This window comes from Phascolarctos cinereus, unplaced genomic scaffold, assembly GCF_003287225.1.
Source record: "Phascolarctos cinereus isolate Bilbo 61053 unplaced genomic scaffold, phaCin_HiC Scaffold_726;HRSCAF=1367, whole genome shotgun sequence".
NCBI classification, from domain to species: domain Eukaryota; kingdom Metazoa; phylum Chordata; class Mammalia; order Diprotodontia; family Phascolarctidae; genus Phascolarctos; species Phascolarctos cinereus.
Window position 1 is genome coordinate 408,729,505 of NW_027556098.1, and position 15,399 is coordinate 408,744,903.

The 15,399-nt window shown below is 46.7% G+C and overlaps 1 protein-coding gene across 1 annotated transcript in view; it reads left to right on the forward strand.

Annotated features, from left to right (window-relative positions):
• Positions 1-250: 250 nt before the first annotated feature.
• Positions 251-15,399, forward strand: part of SPTBN4 (spectrin beta, non-erythrocytic 4) — a 57,755-nt gene continuing 42,606 nt past the window's right edge. Inside the window, 5 exon segments of the mRNA XM_020979156.2 lie at positions 251-415; positions 9,798-10,012; positions 10,288-10,439; positions 10,545-10,718; positions 14,532-14,623. Coding sequence (XP_020834815.1) covers positions 9,814-10,012; positions 10,288-10,439; positions 10,545-10,718; positions 14,532-14,623 — 617 coding nt within the window. The 5' untranslated portion in view covers positions 251-415; positions 9,798-9,813.

The following is a 15,399-nucleotide window of genomic DNA, read 5'->3' on the forward strand; positions in this document are numbered from 1 at the left end:
GGAGCTGAGCAGAGGGGACTTCCGATGAGCTCCAGGGGTCACATGTCTGGCTGAGTAGGGCGTGAGAGGGCCCCTGGCCAAGTGCACCTTGGGGGACTTAGGGGGCCTAGGGGCCAATCGAAGGTAGGGGGTGAGGGGGCAGATCGCTGCCGTGGATCCAGGCTGGCGGAGGGGAGCGCGCGGAGCTGGGGGCGGGGGGCCAGCGGCGCATCGGCGGTGGCGGCTGCGGCGGCGGCGCATGCGGCCCAGGCCCAAGCCCAGCGGCGGCGGCGGCGGCGGCGGCGGTCAGAGGACCCGGGGCCCGCCGGAGCTCCGGCAGCTGCTGCAGCAGCAGCTGCAGCGGCATCAGAGGAAGAGGACAAGGAGGAGGGGCGGCTGGAGCGCGGAGGCAGCGGCCGGGGCCAGGCAGGCGCAGGTGAGACCCTGGGGCAGCAGGCCCTGCGCCCCGGGCAGAAGGGATGTGGGGATAGGGCTGCGACCCGGCCTGCCCTCCTTTTTCCTCCGATGCCCTGCGGCCCCCACCCAGCCCTGGGCCGTCAGCACCTTCGGCAGGGGGGGAGGAGGGGGGGAGTAAGGCGGAGGGCACCTTCCCACGGGCGGCCGCGTCCCCAGTGCTCACTACCCTAGGCTCCGCGGCCTGGTATCTCACTCCCTGTCCCCCCGACCCATGGTCTGGGGGCAGCTCGCCTCGGGGTGCGTGTGTGTGCAGAGATGCAGGGACACATGTGTGCTAATTGGACCAGTTCCCATGGGGCCGCTGTCTCTGGAGGACTGTGGGGCCGGACAGGGTCAAGATGCCCTCCCAAACCCTTGGAATCTGTCTCCACTCCCTTCTCATTCCATGCTCATCCTGTGTTCATCCTAATGTTTCAGAACTGCAGGCGTGGGGGGGTGGTGTATAGGTGTAGGACTGGGGGTTCTGGGGCCTGCTGGGGAGGGCGGGTCTGGTTGTAGAGACCAGAATAGTCACTTCCCAGCATTCACACACCCAGCCCCAGGCTCCCTCCAACCCAATCCTTGCTAACCACGTGGTGCTTTAGGCATCCCCCAGGATCTCCCAGCCCTTGGCCCTGTCCCTGTCTTTCTACGGTCCCAGTAGGCCCTGGAGAACATTTGTCATCTCCCAGGTCCAGCTTCTTCCCTCCCCTCTACCTTCTCTTGGTCTTCAGAGGAAAGAGTGACTTGTCTCCTTCTCCTTCTGTCTTCCTTCAGAGGTGAGTGTGTGAGAGCCAGGGACTACAGAAAAGATGGCTCGTATGCCCAGAGGGCGTATCACAGGATTGTCTTCCTCACTTCACCTCATCACCTCCAAAGCTAACAGAAAGAACTTCTTACTGTCATGAGTATAGGATTTAGAATTATGAGGGGGCTTAGAAATCATGTGGTCTGTAGCTCTCATTTTACAGATGAGGAAACAGAGATGAAACAATCCTGTCCCCTACATCTCAGGCCTACCCTGTGAGTCTGTCCTCAGGCTCCTTTTATTGTTTCTCCCTCCCTCTCTTTCCCTAATTCAGTCTCTGAATGACCCTTCTCCTGAACTGCAGAATCATAGAATTTAGCATGTCTGAGCTGGAAGAAACCTAAGAGTTTAGCTTCTGTCCCCCTTTGATCACTCTCTGTCCTTTCCAGTGTTCTTAGTCTTATAGTCACATCTTTAGGCTATGTTCTCTGCCCCCATTCCCTCACTACCTACTCATTTTCCAACCTGTAAGAGCCTTGGCTTCCAGCCCTTCTCCTACCTTGAAACTGCTCTCAAAGGTTAATGCTAATCTCTTGCTTAATTCTTCAGTCCTTTCCCAGTCCTCTTCCTCCTGGATCTTTGTGTAGCTTTTGACATGGTTGCTAGCATCTTCCTTCCAGACACTCTCTCCTCCCTTGCTGTGGGTGGCATTGATCTTTCCTGGTTCTTGTCTTCTTTGCAGGGATCGCCGTACATTTTCCTATTCTTTAAGCATGCAGCCTTGTCTTATGGCTAGCCAGCTGCTACTTCTTCCTCACCTAATGCTTATGATTTAGAAAATCACCAGCTGCCACCTGGAAAATCATCTCTGTCTCTTGCTCTTAGCCCTGCTCTCTCATCTCCATCTACCCTTGTCTTAGCCCTCCCCAGGTATCTATCCAGCTGCACTCTCCCCTTGCACAAGGCTCTTTGGAACCCTCATTCTGTCATCAGTCAGGCACATACTGGGCTCACTGGTTGATTAACAGACTCCTCATCTTAGACGTTCTCTGTTGGGGTACTTTCCTTCTTCTGCTACTCAGGGAAAACTGGTCGCCCTAGGAGACACTGCCTCCTTGGACAGTCTTTCCAGGATTGGATGCCCTTCCTCATTCCCCCTCCCCCAACTGAATTAGCAGGGGTCGGAGATATGCTCCTTGCTCTTCAGGGTTATTTCCAGACCTTATCACTACTGCCAGCACTCAGAATCCTTTCTTCTTTTGAGCTTCACTCCTCTCAGATCTATCCCCCATTCGGATCTGGGCAGGAGTTAGCTACCAGCTTCTTCCTTTGTCAAGGAATTAACAGTCTTCTTTAGAACCCCAACTTCTACCCTTATACTTGGAGACTTCAACATACGTATGTTTCCTTATCAACTTCCTCAACTGCCATGAATTACACCTTCACTCACAGCCACCCACAAAGGTGATTGCACCCTTGGTCTCACCATCACCCATGAATGTTTCACTCCCATGACAAGAACCATGAAATCCCTTTATTTGGCCCATAATCTCCTATCCTTTCATCTCTCCCTGAGTCTCACCCCTTCCTATTCTATTCTTTGCCTTTACTATCACCTCTGGTTCCTTCGTCCCTTCTCCAAGGTCATCATCTCACCTTGGCTTTACTCCTTTCCCAGTCTTGGTCCTGGAGTTAATCAGGTCAACCATACACCATCCTCTACTTTCTTGACCTCTTGCCCTGTCACCAATTATTCCTTTCTAAACCCTCACCATACTTGGGTTTCTCCCACCCTCTATCTTCTCCACTCTTACTCATTTCAGCAATTTCAGTGGTGCTGAAATAGTCACATAAACCCCCTGCCTGGGTCTGCCACAAATGGATATTATCCAATCTCAGTTAGGCTCTCATTGCCACAAAGCAATCCTATTTACTCTCCCCTGACGGACTGAATGTCAGTAACTGCTTCAAACCCTTGTTCTCTCCATAAGCTTCCCATACTACCCTCTCCTCACTCCCTCCTAGAAGAGGACCTTGTCTCATACTTTACAGAGGAAATCAAGACCATTCAATGTCTTCCCTCTCCTCTCCTCCTCTATATCTCAAGATCCCTTCACATCCCCCTCTTCCTTTGCTCCAGGTTCTTCTCCTCACTAAGTCAGCTTCCTCACTAAGGCTAACCCCTCTATTTGTGCCCTTGATCCCATTCCTTCCCTTTTCCTCTAGCAGCTCAAACAAGAAGCATTTATTAAGCACTTAGTATGTGCCAAGTACTATGCTAAACACTGGGGATGTGCAGAAAGGCAAAAACAGTTCCTGCCTTCAGGGAGCCTCCATTCTAATGGACCGAAGAGAGACTGGATCTGGCCTTTCAGTAGCACACACAACTCCTTTGATGGTTGAAGCTCCTTTGTCCTAAGGCACCTATTCAGCAACTTAGGGTCTTAGAGAGAGATTTAGAGCACCAAGGGGTTAAGTTGCCTGCCCAGTGTCACCCAGGATGGGTCACAGGCAGGATCTGAAGCAAGGTCGTCCTGGCTTTGAGATCAGCTTTCTCTCTACCACACCATGCTGCTTCTCATAAACAAATAGGTCCGTACACGATACTTACACAGTAGATGGAAGGTAACTAAGGGGGGAAAGCCCCAGAATAGGGGCAGCTAAGTGGTTGAAATGGACAAAGTGCTGGGCTTGGAGTCAGGAAGACTTGAGTTCAAATCTAGCCTTGGACACTTACTAGCTGTGTGACCCTGGGCAAGTCATTTAACCTCTGTCTTCCTCAGTTACCTCAAATGTGAAATGGGGATAATAACAGCACCTACCTCCTAGGGTTTTTGTGAGGAGAAAATGAGATAATATTTGTGAAGTGCTTTGCACAGTGCCGACCACATAGTAGACGTTATATGAATGTTAGCTATTCTTCTTATTATTACTGTTACTTAAGCACTTTGCTATAGAAATCCTAGTTATTATTATTATCTTCCAATTTCTTCTAATCTACTGGCTCCTTCCTTGCTTCATGTCTGTCTCATCCCTAAAATATCTTAACCGGATCACAGGCTCTCATACTGTATCTATCCACTTTTTTATAGTGAAACACCTAGAAAGAGCTGTTCACACTCATTGCTGATCTTCCCACTTACTTTTCAACCCTTTGCAGTCCAATTTCCAACCTCATCACTCAACCAAGCTTCTTTCTTCAAGGCTAGCAAGGTTCTCTATTTAAAAAAAATCTTGCTAGCTTTTCTTTCATATCACCCAGGTTTTTCCTACGGCATCTCTCTCTTCCCTGCTCCCTTCCAGGGGGATATCTCTTATAATAAAACATAAAAAAGAAGAAGAAAAAGTTCAGCAAAACCAATCAACATATCACAAAAGTTTGAAGTTATATGCACTGACTCATACCCATGGCCCCCCACCTCTGTTAAATGGGAGGAGGTGTTTCCTCATGGGGCTTCTTTGGAGCCAAGCTTAGTCATTAAAATTCTGGGCATTCCGTTCGTATTATTTTATGGTTCTTTTTTCCACTTACATTGTTGTCATTTCATAGATTGTTTTTTACCTCTTTTTGTATTCCCAGCTCATAGTAAGCACTTAATAAATGTTTATTGATTGACTGTACATTATTTTCCTGGTTCTGCGTCCTTCACTTTGCATCACTTGGTATAAGTCTTCTCTGGCTTCGCTATCTGCACATGCTCTGAATCATTCCATTCATCAGGAACTTCTAGGAGGAGCCTTATCAAAGGGATAGAATCACAGGACTGAGCCCTCATGACCCAGCCCAGCCCCTCATGCCACTTGTGTTTATCATGTTCATTGTTTCTTGTAACACAGTAATATTTCATTACATTCATTACATTACATACACAGTTTGTTCAGCCATTCAGGCATCCACTTTGTTTCTGGTTCTTTGCTGCCAAAGAAAGTGCTGCTATTGATATTTTAGTGTGTAGGGGGACTTTATTTTTGTCATTGACAAATGCCGAGCAGTGGGACCCTCTGGGTCAAAGGGCATGGATATTTTAATCACTCCTTTCAGCATTTAACACTTTGACCACCCCTTCCTCCTAGATGTTCTCTTCTTCCTGTTCTTTCTCTTGGTTCTCCTTGATTCTATGTATCTATTCCTTATCAGTCTCCTTTGATGATCCAGCCCTTCCAATTGTGGATGTCCCCTAAGATTCCTTCTTTTTTTGGGGGGGTTAAGTGACTTCTCCAGGATCACACAGCTAGTAAGTGTCTAGGGCTGGATTTGAATTCAGGTCCTCCTGACTCCAGGACTAGTGTTCTATCCACTGCAGTGGCACCTAGTTGCCCCATCCCCCAGGATTCTCTCTTGAGTTTTCTTCCTTTATCTCTCCATACCCTTACTCTTGGTTATCATCAGCTCCTGTGGGTTCCATTGTCATTCATCAGGCCACGACTTTGGGGTCTGCATATCCAACTCTGATGTCTGACCCAAACTCTGTTTTCACATCACCAAGTGGGAAGGACAGCTAATCCACTGGCAGGCCCTACAAGATCTGGACAGGCTAGAGCACTGGAATGAATCTAATAAGACAGAATTTAAGAGTGAATAATGGAAAACTTGACATGGCTTCAGATGGTCAGAAAAAAAAGATAACCCCCCCCCAAAAAAAACCTAAGGATGGAGAAGGTATATGCACAGTTCTGAAAAAGAGCCTGTGGTGTTAGTAGACTACAAGGTCCTGTGAGTTAGCAGAATGATGGGCCAGCCAGGAAAATGAATGAGCCAAAGCTCATTAAGAGAGGCAGAGCTTCTAGGAATAAGGGAATGAGGGTTACAATGTCATTTGCCCTAGTCAGAACACAGCTGGACTGTTGTGGCCAATTCTGGTGGCCACAGTTTGAGAAGACATCAACAAGCTGGAGTGTTCAGAGTGGGGCACTGAGGATGATGGAAATCTTTCAGCCCGAGACATGAGGACCATTTGAAGGAACCGGGGATGTTTAGTCCAGAGGAGAGGGAAGCATGGTAGCTATCCTCAAGGGTTTGAAGGACTGCCTGGTGGAATAAAGATAAAGTTTGTTTTGTTTAGCTTTAGAGGACAGAACGAGGAGCAATGGGGGGGGGGGAGTGAAAGGAGTAGGAGATTGCAAAGTGGTTAATTTAGGTTTGATTTCAGGAGAAACTTCCCCCCAATTAGGGCTATTCCAAGTGCAGTGGGCTGCCTGGGGAAGCAACGAGTTTCCTCTTAGTGGATTTTTTCAGCAGAGGCTATGGTTACTTACTAAGGAAGCTATAATAGGGATTCCTTTTGGGTCTGGGTTAGACTGCATTCCACAGAGGGGACATTCAGCTCCAAAATTCTGTGATTCTTTGACCTATTAGACTTTTTCCAGTGGATGTCCCATTTCATCTTGACATATTCAACACAGAATTCTGTTCCTGCCTCCCTCAAACACACTCCACTTTCTAACTTCTCTCTTGTTGCTAAAGGCACCACCACTTGTCATCCTCCATTTCCCCCTCTCCCTCGGTTCCCGTGTCCAGTTTGGCTTTTAAGTCTTGTCATATCTCCCAGCTGGCTCCACTCCACTCACACAGCCACTCCACTCTCTCATTCAGACTATGTAGATGCCTTGGACTGAGTTCAAATCCTTCCTCAGACACTTACTAGCTGTGTGACCCTGGGCAAGTCATTTAAACTCTGTGAGTCTGAGTTTCCTCAACTGGCAAATAATAATAGAATCTATTCCACAGGATGGTTGTGAGGACCTGATAAGATGATACATGTAAAGTACTTTGTGGACCTTAAAGTACTGTAAATGCTAGCCAATATTATTATTTCTCTGCCTCCTGTTGCTATTTTTTTTACTTTTTCCTAAAGCAGAGGTCCAACTATGTTATTCACCTGCTCAAGAAATTGCAATGACTCTCTATCACCTTTAGGATCAAACCTAAACTTCTCTTTTTGGCATACAGACTGGCTCCAGCCTCCCTCCTTCCTAGACTTATGACACCATGTTATTCCCTTTCATACATTTCATTGCCACTGGCCTGACCTACTTGCTGTTCCTGTTGTCACCTTCCATCTCCTCGTTTCCTCATCCTGTGTTCCCTGGCTCTGGAAAGCTCTTCCTCCTCCCCTCTGCTTTTTAGGATTCCTTGCTTCCTTCCCAGGTCAGCACACGGGGTGTCTTCCTGACATCTCCCGATGATTGTCCTCTCCCCTCCAAATATCACTCTTCATTCACCTTGTAAATATTTTGTATTCGTGTGTGTGTGTGTGTGTGTGTGTGTGTGTTGTATGTCCTCCTCTCCCAATAGAATGTAGTTTTTAAAGTCAGGAATTGTTCGGTTTTGCATACCCAGTTCCTGACTTATGGGGATAGGAAGTGGACTTGAGATTTCAATGGTAATTGACATTACCAATCTACTAATTCAAGATGGCACCTCTTCTGTGGTCTTGTAGAGTGGACAGTTGCTTTTCTAGGTGAAGTGACTTGCTTAGGGTCATATAGCCAGTATGTGTTAGGGGAAGGACCCAAGTCTTCCTGGCTTTGAGGCCACAGTGCTTCCCATCTAGTGCATAATGAATGTTCAGTAAATGATTGTTGGACAATTGTTTGGGTCACCCAGGACTCTTCTCTGTATCCTCTCCCTTGGTGAGATCATCTGTTCCTGTGTGTTCATGGGTCACTTATGCCAATCTGATTCCCAGATCATATGCCCACTCCCGATCTCTTCCCTGAGGTATAATTGCTTATTGGGCACCTTCTCTTGGATCCCCCAGCAGTTCTGCAGACTCAGTGTATCCACAACAGACCTTTGCTTCCTTCCCCACACCTACCCCTCTCTCGGTTTCCCATTTCTCTTTGGGGCATTGCCATTTTTGTCTTACTCACCCAGGCACAAAACCCACAAGTCACCGTTGACTCTCTAACTCTCCTCGAATCTAATCAATCACCAAGTCTTGTCTGGTCTATCTCTGCAACATCTCTGGACCCTGCTCTCTTCCTCCTATTTGGATGGCTTCCCCTGTTCAGATGCACATCACCTCTTGCTTAGACTATTGCCCTAATTGGATGCCTTCTTAGCTTTAAGTTTTCCCCCCTTTCCAACCCATCTTCCATGAAGCTGTGAAGATAATCCATCTAGAGCCAAGTCGGACTGTGTCACTCCCCTGACCAAGAAGAGTCAATAGCTCCCTATTGTCTGTCAGATAAAATAAAAAAATCCCCAAAGTGGCATTCCCGGTCAGGTTCCAGCTGACTTTTCTGGGCTTGCATTCTATTCCCCTTTGCACACTCTGTGTTCTAGGGGCTAGGTGGCACAGTGGCTAGAGCTCTTGGAGTTGGAGCTAAGAAGGCTTGAGTTCAAATGCAGCCTCAGACATTTACTGGCTAATAACTACCCCAGGCAAGTCATTTAACCCCTCTTTGCCTCATGTGTAAAATGGGGATAACAATTACACGCACTTCCCAGGGTTGCTGTCAGGATCAAATGAGATAGTAAGATGCTTACTTAGCACAGTGCCTGGCACCTCATAAGCACTGTATAAATGTTAGCTGTGACTACTACTACTGGTAGTCCCATTATTATTTGCTTTTACCGGAACTTGGTCTCCTGGCTCCTTGCCTTCTCACTATACCTTTCTCATTTCCCCTTCTTAGGATTCCCTGCTTCTTTCAAGGCTCCACACATGTGACACCTTCCTCCTTTGGACAACCTTTTCTGACCTCCCAAGCTATTACTGCTTTCTCCTTCCTCTTCAGATGATTGTGAACAGAAACTCCGTGAAGGCAGAGGCTGTTGTTAGTTTTTCATCGGTAGCCCTATTGCCTGACCCTTATAAGGCATTTCAGAAGTGTTCATTGGGTGGGTCAATATAGGAAAGGATGGGATGTCATGGACATGACCCTGACTTTCCAGCCTTCTCTGACATGGTTGCCCTTCTCTCTCTGTAGAGGGCTCTCCTCTACAGCCAGACCACCCACATCTCTGTTCCCCAGACTCATTCTGTGCTCTCTCATTGCTATGAGTTGCTCAGGTTGTTTCCGAGGTGCAATGTCCTCCCTCCTGCCACAGGAGAGGAAAGGTAGCCCAGGAGGAAGAGGGTGCTAGCCCTGGCCAGCTCTGAGGGTTTGGGTTCTAGGCAGTTCCCTATCTCTGGGATCCTGGGTCAGTCACTTAAAGTCTCATCTGTAAAATAGATGGTCTCTTCCAGCCCCAGATTGTAAAATGGGAAGACTGGGCCAGATGACCCCCGTAGTCCCTTCCAGTGACTTCACAGTCAGTAATGAGCATCCCTCTTGGACGACACATACTGTTTTTCTGTTCCTCTCTAATGAATAGATCATAGAATAACTGAATTATAGTTATCTGTGGGTGTGTTATGATTTACCGAGCTCTCCATCCCAGCGCTTTGCACATGGTACCAACGTTACTTTTTACTGAATGAATGGGTAGATGGACAAGTGGGGAGAGTCGGGCATGGGAGCAGGGATGCCATAGGCTGTTTAGGTGAATTGCTTTCAGGGATGCCTGGGGCCTCTGTCTGTGTTGTGAGGAGGTTGGGTGGGGGACTGGTAGTGCTGACCCTGAATTGAGACATTTCTGATGGATCTCCTTCTCTCCCTCCCAAAGGCCTGCACATTCTTTGATGGCCCACATGCCGGGGGGCCCTGGGGAACTGGACAACATGGAAGGGCCACCCTCAATCAACAACAACAACCCCACCCGATGGGAGAGCCCTGAGCGAGCTTGGGATCGGGAACTCACAGTGGCCCCAGCAGCAGTTTCTGGGTCAGGCAATGCAGCTGCCTCTCTCTTTGAGTGTTCCCGGATCAAGGCCTTGGCAGGTGGATGATGGGAGGCCAGGGAACTGGGGCAAGTGGGGAGCAGAGGCTGGGGAACTGGCGGCAGTAAGAGTAAAGTCTAGGGAGCTGGAGTCAAGTGGAGACCAGAGGTCAGGGAGTTGGGACAGGAGAGGAGCAGAAGCCAGAGAATTAGAGTGGTGGGGGACTAGAGACCGTGGAACTGTGGGAGGCAGGGACAGGAGGCTTTGGACTTGGGGCGCAGGGGGCTGAGAGGTCTGCGCAGGCTGGGGAAGAAGCAGGATGACTTTACTCCCTAGATGAGCGGGAGGCAGTGCAGAAGAAGACCTTCACCAAATGGGTGAACTCTCACCTGGGACGTGTGGGCTGCCGCATCAGTGACCTGTATGGAGACCTGCGTGATGGTTATGTGCTCACTCGACTTCTGGAAGTGCTGTCAGGGGAGCAGCTGGTGAGGAGAAGCTGGGCTTGGGCCGGCTGGGGAGTGGGAGGCCCCGGGGACCTGGACCCTAAATACAGAGGATGAGAAAGGACTGTGTGCATTCTCTTTCCCCAGCCACGGCCCACACGGGGCCGGATGAGGATCCATTCCCTGGAGAATGTGGACAAGGCATTGCAGTTCCTGAAGGAGCAGCGTGTCCACCTGGAGAATGTGGGCTCCCATGATATTGTGGATGGGAATCACCGGCTCACCTTGGGGCTGGTCTGGACCATCATTCTTCGCTTCCAGGTAGTCATGACCCAGAATCGTCTCTCCCCAGGCGAGTGTGGAAGTGTTGCCCTGATACAGAACCTTGTCTCTGGAGCTGTCCTTTGTTCTAACCTTGAAATTCCTCTCTGAAGGCCAACACAGAAGTCTAGGATTCCTGTCTTTCCTGATCTAGAGCCCAAACCTAGTGCCCCACATAGGAGTCTCAAAACTCTTACCCTGACCTCAAATCTCAATTCTCAAGCCTTGAGCCATGAACCTGGGATGCTTACCATGACTCAGAACTCAATCCTAGAACTGTCATCTAGATCTTTATGGCACTTGCCCTGACCTAGAACTCAGTCCTGCAACACCTGTCCTCACTCAGGAATCTGGAACACTCACTGTGACCTAGAACTCCTTGACTACCAGTTTGGAACTCTTACTCTGACCCAGAATTCAATCCTAATATCCCTATCTAGGAGCCTTAATCTTTCACCCTGACTTAGGACTCAATCTTAGAATCCTTACCTATGAATTCGCAACTCTTACCTAGACCCAGAATTCTACTAAAATTCCCAACTGGAAATAGAACCCAGTGCAAGCATCTCCCCTCCCCCTTCCCTAGGACTTTGATGTACTTGCCCTGACCTAGAACCACTACCTGGGAGTCTAAAAAAAATTTCACTTTGACCTAGAACATTCTCCTTGCTGAGAGCCTGGAATTCTTACTGTGACCCAGATTCTAAAACTTCCCATGCCCAGGGGCCACAATTTTCACCCTGACTCAGAACCCATTTCTGGAATCTGAAGACCCCAAGAATCCAAAACTTTTATTCTGACCCAGATATGATCCTATAACTTCTATTCACTATAGGACTTTCTCCTCTTTCTTTTAGAGGATAGGTATAACAGTGGTATTCCAGCCTTAACTCTTACCTCTGGCTCCCCAGGAGTCTGACATGCTTACCCTAACCTAGAATCCATACCTGGGTATCTGAAAGACTCATTCTGACCTAGAGCATTCCCTTTCCTGAGAGTCTAGTACTCTCATCCTGTCCCAGAAGCAAACTCAGAATTCTCCCCTAGAAGCCTTAATTCTTCTTGTTTTCCCCCACTAGCACAATCAAGCATTTATTTTTTCTCTCTCCCATTTCCCTCCACCCTAGTTGTATGATGCTGGACAAGTCACTTAACCTCTGTCTGCCTCAGTTACTTCAACTGTAAAACAGGGATATTAATAGCTCTTACCTCCCAGGGCTGTTGTGAGGGTCAAATAAGACAATATTTGTAAAGTGCTTAGCACAGTGCCTGGTGCCCAGGAGGCACTAAATTAATGCCTGTTCCCTTCTCTTCTCTTCCCAAATATTCCTAGTCAAGCAAAAGAAAATTGTCCTATTGGTTATGTCCAAAAAGTATGTGTTTCATTCTGCATATTTAGCCCCTTAGCTCTCTGTCAGGAGGTGGAGACCATTCTTTGACACTGGTTCTTTGGAATCCTAGTTGCTCATTATATTGGTCAGAATTCCTTTTTTTGGGGGGGGGTGCTTAATTATTTTTTTTTTTAATATTTAATTTATTTATTTTTAGTTTTCAGCATTCATTCCATAAGATTTTGAGCTTTAAATTTTCTCCCTTTTCCCCAAGATAGCATGCGATCTGATTTAGGCTCTACTTATACATTCATATTAAGCATCTTTTCACATCAGTCATGATGTAAAGAAGAATTAGAACTAATGAGAGGAACCATGAGAAAGAAGTAAAACAAAACAACAAAAGAAAAGGAGAGCAAATAGTATGCTCCCATCTGCACTCACACTCCGTGATTCTTTTTCTGAATGTGGATAGCATTTTCCATCATGAGTCTTTTGGAGATGTCTTAGATCTTTGCATTGCTGAGAAGAGCTATCAAAGTCAGTCATTGCTCAATGTGACTGTTACTGTGTACAATGTTGTCCCGGTTCTTCTCATTTCACTCAGCATCTGTCCATACAAGTCTTTCCAGGTTTTTCTGAAGTCTGCCTGCTCATCATTTCTTATAGCACAATAGTATTATTGGTCAGAATTCTTAAGTCATTCAAAACCATTTGCTTTTACAATGTTGGTGTTATAGTATAAATTGTTCTCCTGGTTCTGCTCACTTCACTTTGCATCAGTTCATACAAGTCTTCCCAGGTTTCTCTGAAACCATCCCCTTCATAATTTCTTATAGCACAAGAGCATTCCATCACATTCACATACCATAACTTGTTCAGCTATTCCCCAATAGAACAACCTTTTAATTTTCAATTTTTGGCTACTATGAAAAGAGCTGCTATAAATAATTTTGTACATATAGGACTTTTTTTTCTTTCCTTTATCTCCTTAGGATATAGGCATAACAGTGGTATCCCAGCCTTAACTCTTACCTCTCTCTCAGGTCCCAATCATAACCCCCACATCTGTATTACATTCTCTCCAACCCAGAACCCATTTTCCTTATGGAGCTTGGAACTTTTCAAAAATAAATTTTTATTGATACATTTTGTTTTTAACATCACCTATATCTTCCACACTATCTATTCCCCTATCCCCCAAAGACATCTTTTATAATAAGGATTGTTAATATAGTATTTTATTTTTTCTAATTACATGTAAAGACAATTTTCAACATTCATTTTTTTAAATAAGATTTTAAGTTCCAAATTTTTCTCCCTTCCTCCTTCCTCCCCTCCCCAAGAGGCAAGCTATTTGATACAGGTTATACACATGCAGTCATGTAAAACATATTTCTACATTAGTCATGTTGTGAAAGAAGAAACAGAACAAAAGGGAAAAAAAAACTATGGGGAAAAAAAACCCAAGAAGGTGAAAATAGTATGCTTGAATTTGCATTCAGACTCCATCAGTTCTTTCCCTGGGTATGGATAGCATTTTCCCATATGATAAGGAATTTTTAAAAGAGTAAGAAAACAATTCAGCAAAATTTATCAATATATTGAAAAAGTCTGACCTTATTTCTATACAGTGCTTCCTACCCATGAGCCTTCACCTCTTCGAAGAAGTGGGAGAAAGTCTTCTTATATTTCTTTTGAGCCAGTCCCAACCTAGAGGTCCTTCTCAGGAGCCTGGGGGGACGTGGGGAGGAGGAGAATTTGGGATCTATAGCCCATATACAGAAGAGCCTTGATCTAGGACCATGACCTAAGCCAGAATCCAATTCTAGTATTTTGTTCATCCTGGAATCTGGATCCCTGCTTCAGCGTCTGTGAGAGATGGTCTAAAACAACATTACTTGCATCCTAACCCTGATGCAATTAAAAAAAAAATTTTTCGCGAGGCATTTGGGGTTAAGTGACTTGCCTGGAGTCACATAGCTAATGACTGTTATGTGTCTGAGGCTGAATTTGAACTCAGGTCCTCCTGACTCTAGGGCCAGACTCTATCCCCTGTACCACCTAGCTGGCCCCAATTTAAATTGTTTTGGCAAGCCTTTATTAAACACCTGCTGTGTACAGAGTACAGTCCTAGCTGACATTTCTATAGGCTTTCAGGTTTATTAAACACTTCACACATATTATCTCCTTTGGTCCTCACAATGACAGAGCATGTATTACTATCCCCATTTTACAGGTGAGCAAACTGAGGTTATGAGAAAGGAAATTGCTTGCTCCGTGATCACCAAGATGATTTCAGTTCCCCTTCATTCTGCAATCTTTGCTGCCCCATGCTGAAAGCTCTCTCCAGGATCTAAAGCCAGACCTCCCTGAAATGTCTATTGCTCTGAGAGGTCTTGAGGTCTCCCAAAGTGTATGTGTTGGTCCAGACATCATCCTCTCCCAACTTATGCCTTCCTTCCTTCCTTCCTTCCCCCAGATTCAGGTCATCAAGATAGAGACAGAGGACAATCAGGAAACACGGTCTGCCAAAGATGCCCTCTTGCTCTGGTGTCAGATGAAGACAGCGGGGTAGGGGTTCCCCTGCCCTCTTCTGGGACCCCCTCCCCTTCTCAGAGTATGGAAAAGTCTTCCGGTGGGAAGAGAGGGAGGGAGCTCTGGGCTGGGAGGCAGACTGTAGAGGGAAGGTGAATGTGAATGGGCGGGCAGAAGGTGCCTGATGGATAAAGTGGCCTCTCTTTCTGTCTCTGTCTTTCTGACTCTCCTTTTTCTGTCTCTCTCCCTCTCCCCTTCTCTGTTTCTCTACATGCCTGGTCCTCTTTCCACGTATCCATTTCTTTCACTTTGTGCTTTTCTGTCAAATTGTCTTTTTTTTTTCCTCCCCTTTTTCATGGCTCTTGGTTTCTCGGACTTGCATTCTTTCTCTGAGTCTTTTTGCATTTTTTTCTTCTCTCTCTCTCTCTCTCTCTCTCTCTCTCTCTCTCTCTCTCTCTCTCTCTCTCTCTCTCCCTCCTCTCTTCTCTCTCTCTCCTCTCTCTCTCTCTCTCTCTCTCTCTCTCTCTCTCTCTCTCTCTCTTCCCCTTCCTCCATCCCTCCCCCCCTCCCTCTCCCTCTCTCTCTTCCTGCCTATTGTATCTCTTCCTCTTTTGTTTCCCTCTATGGGTGTGGCTGTTTCTGTCTTTTCCTATCTCTCTTTATTTCTGTGTGTCTCTGTTTCTCTGGGCTTCTTTCCATCTCTTTTTTTCCGCCTTCTGTCTCTGTCTCTCTCTTTTATGTTGGCATCAATCTCCACCTTGTTCTTTCCCTGAATCTCTGTCTCTTTCCTTGAATTTTCATTTGTATCTTTC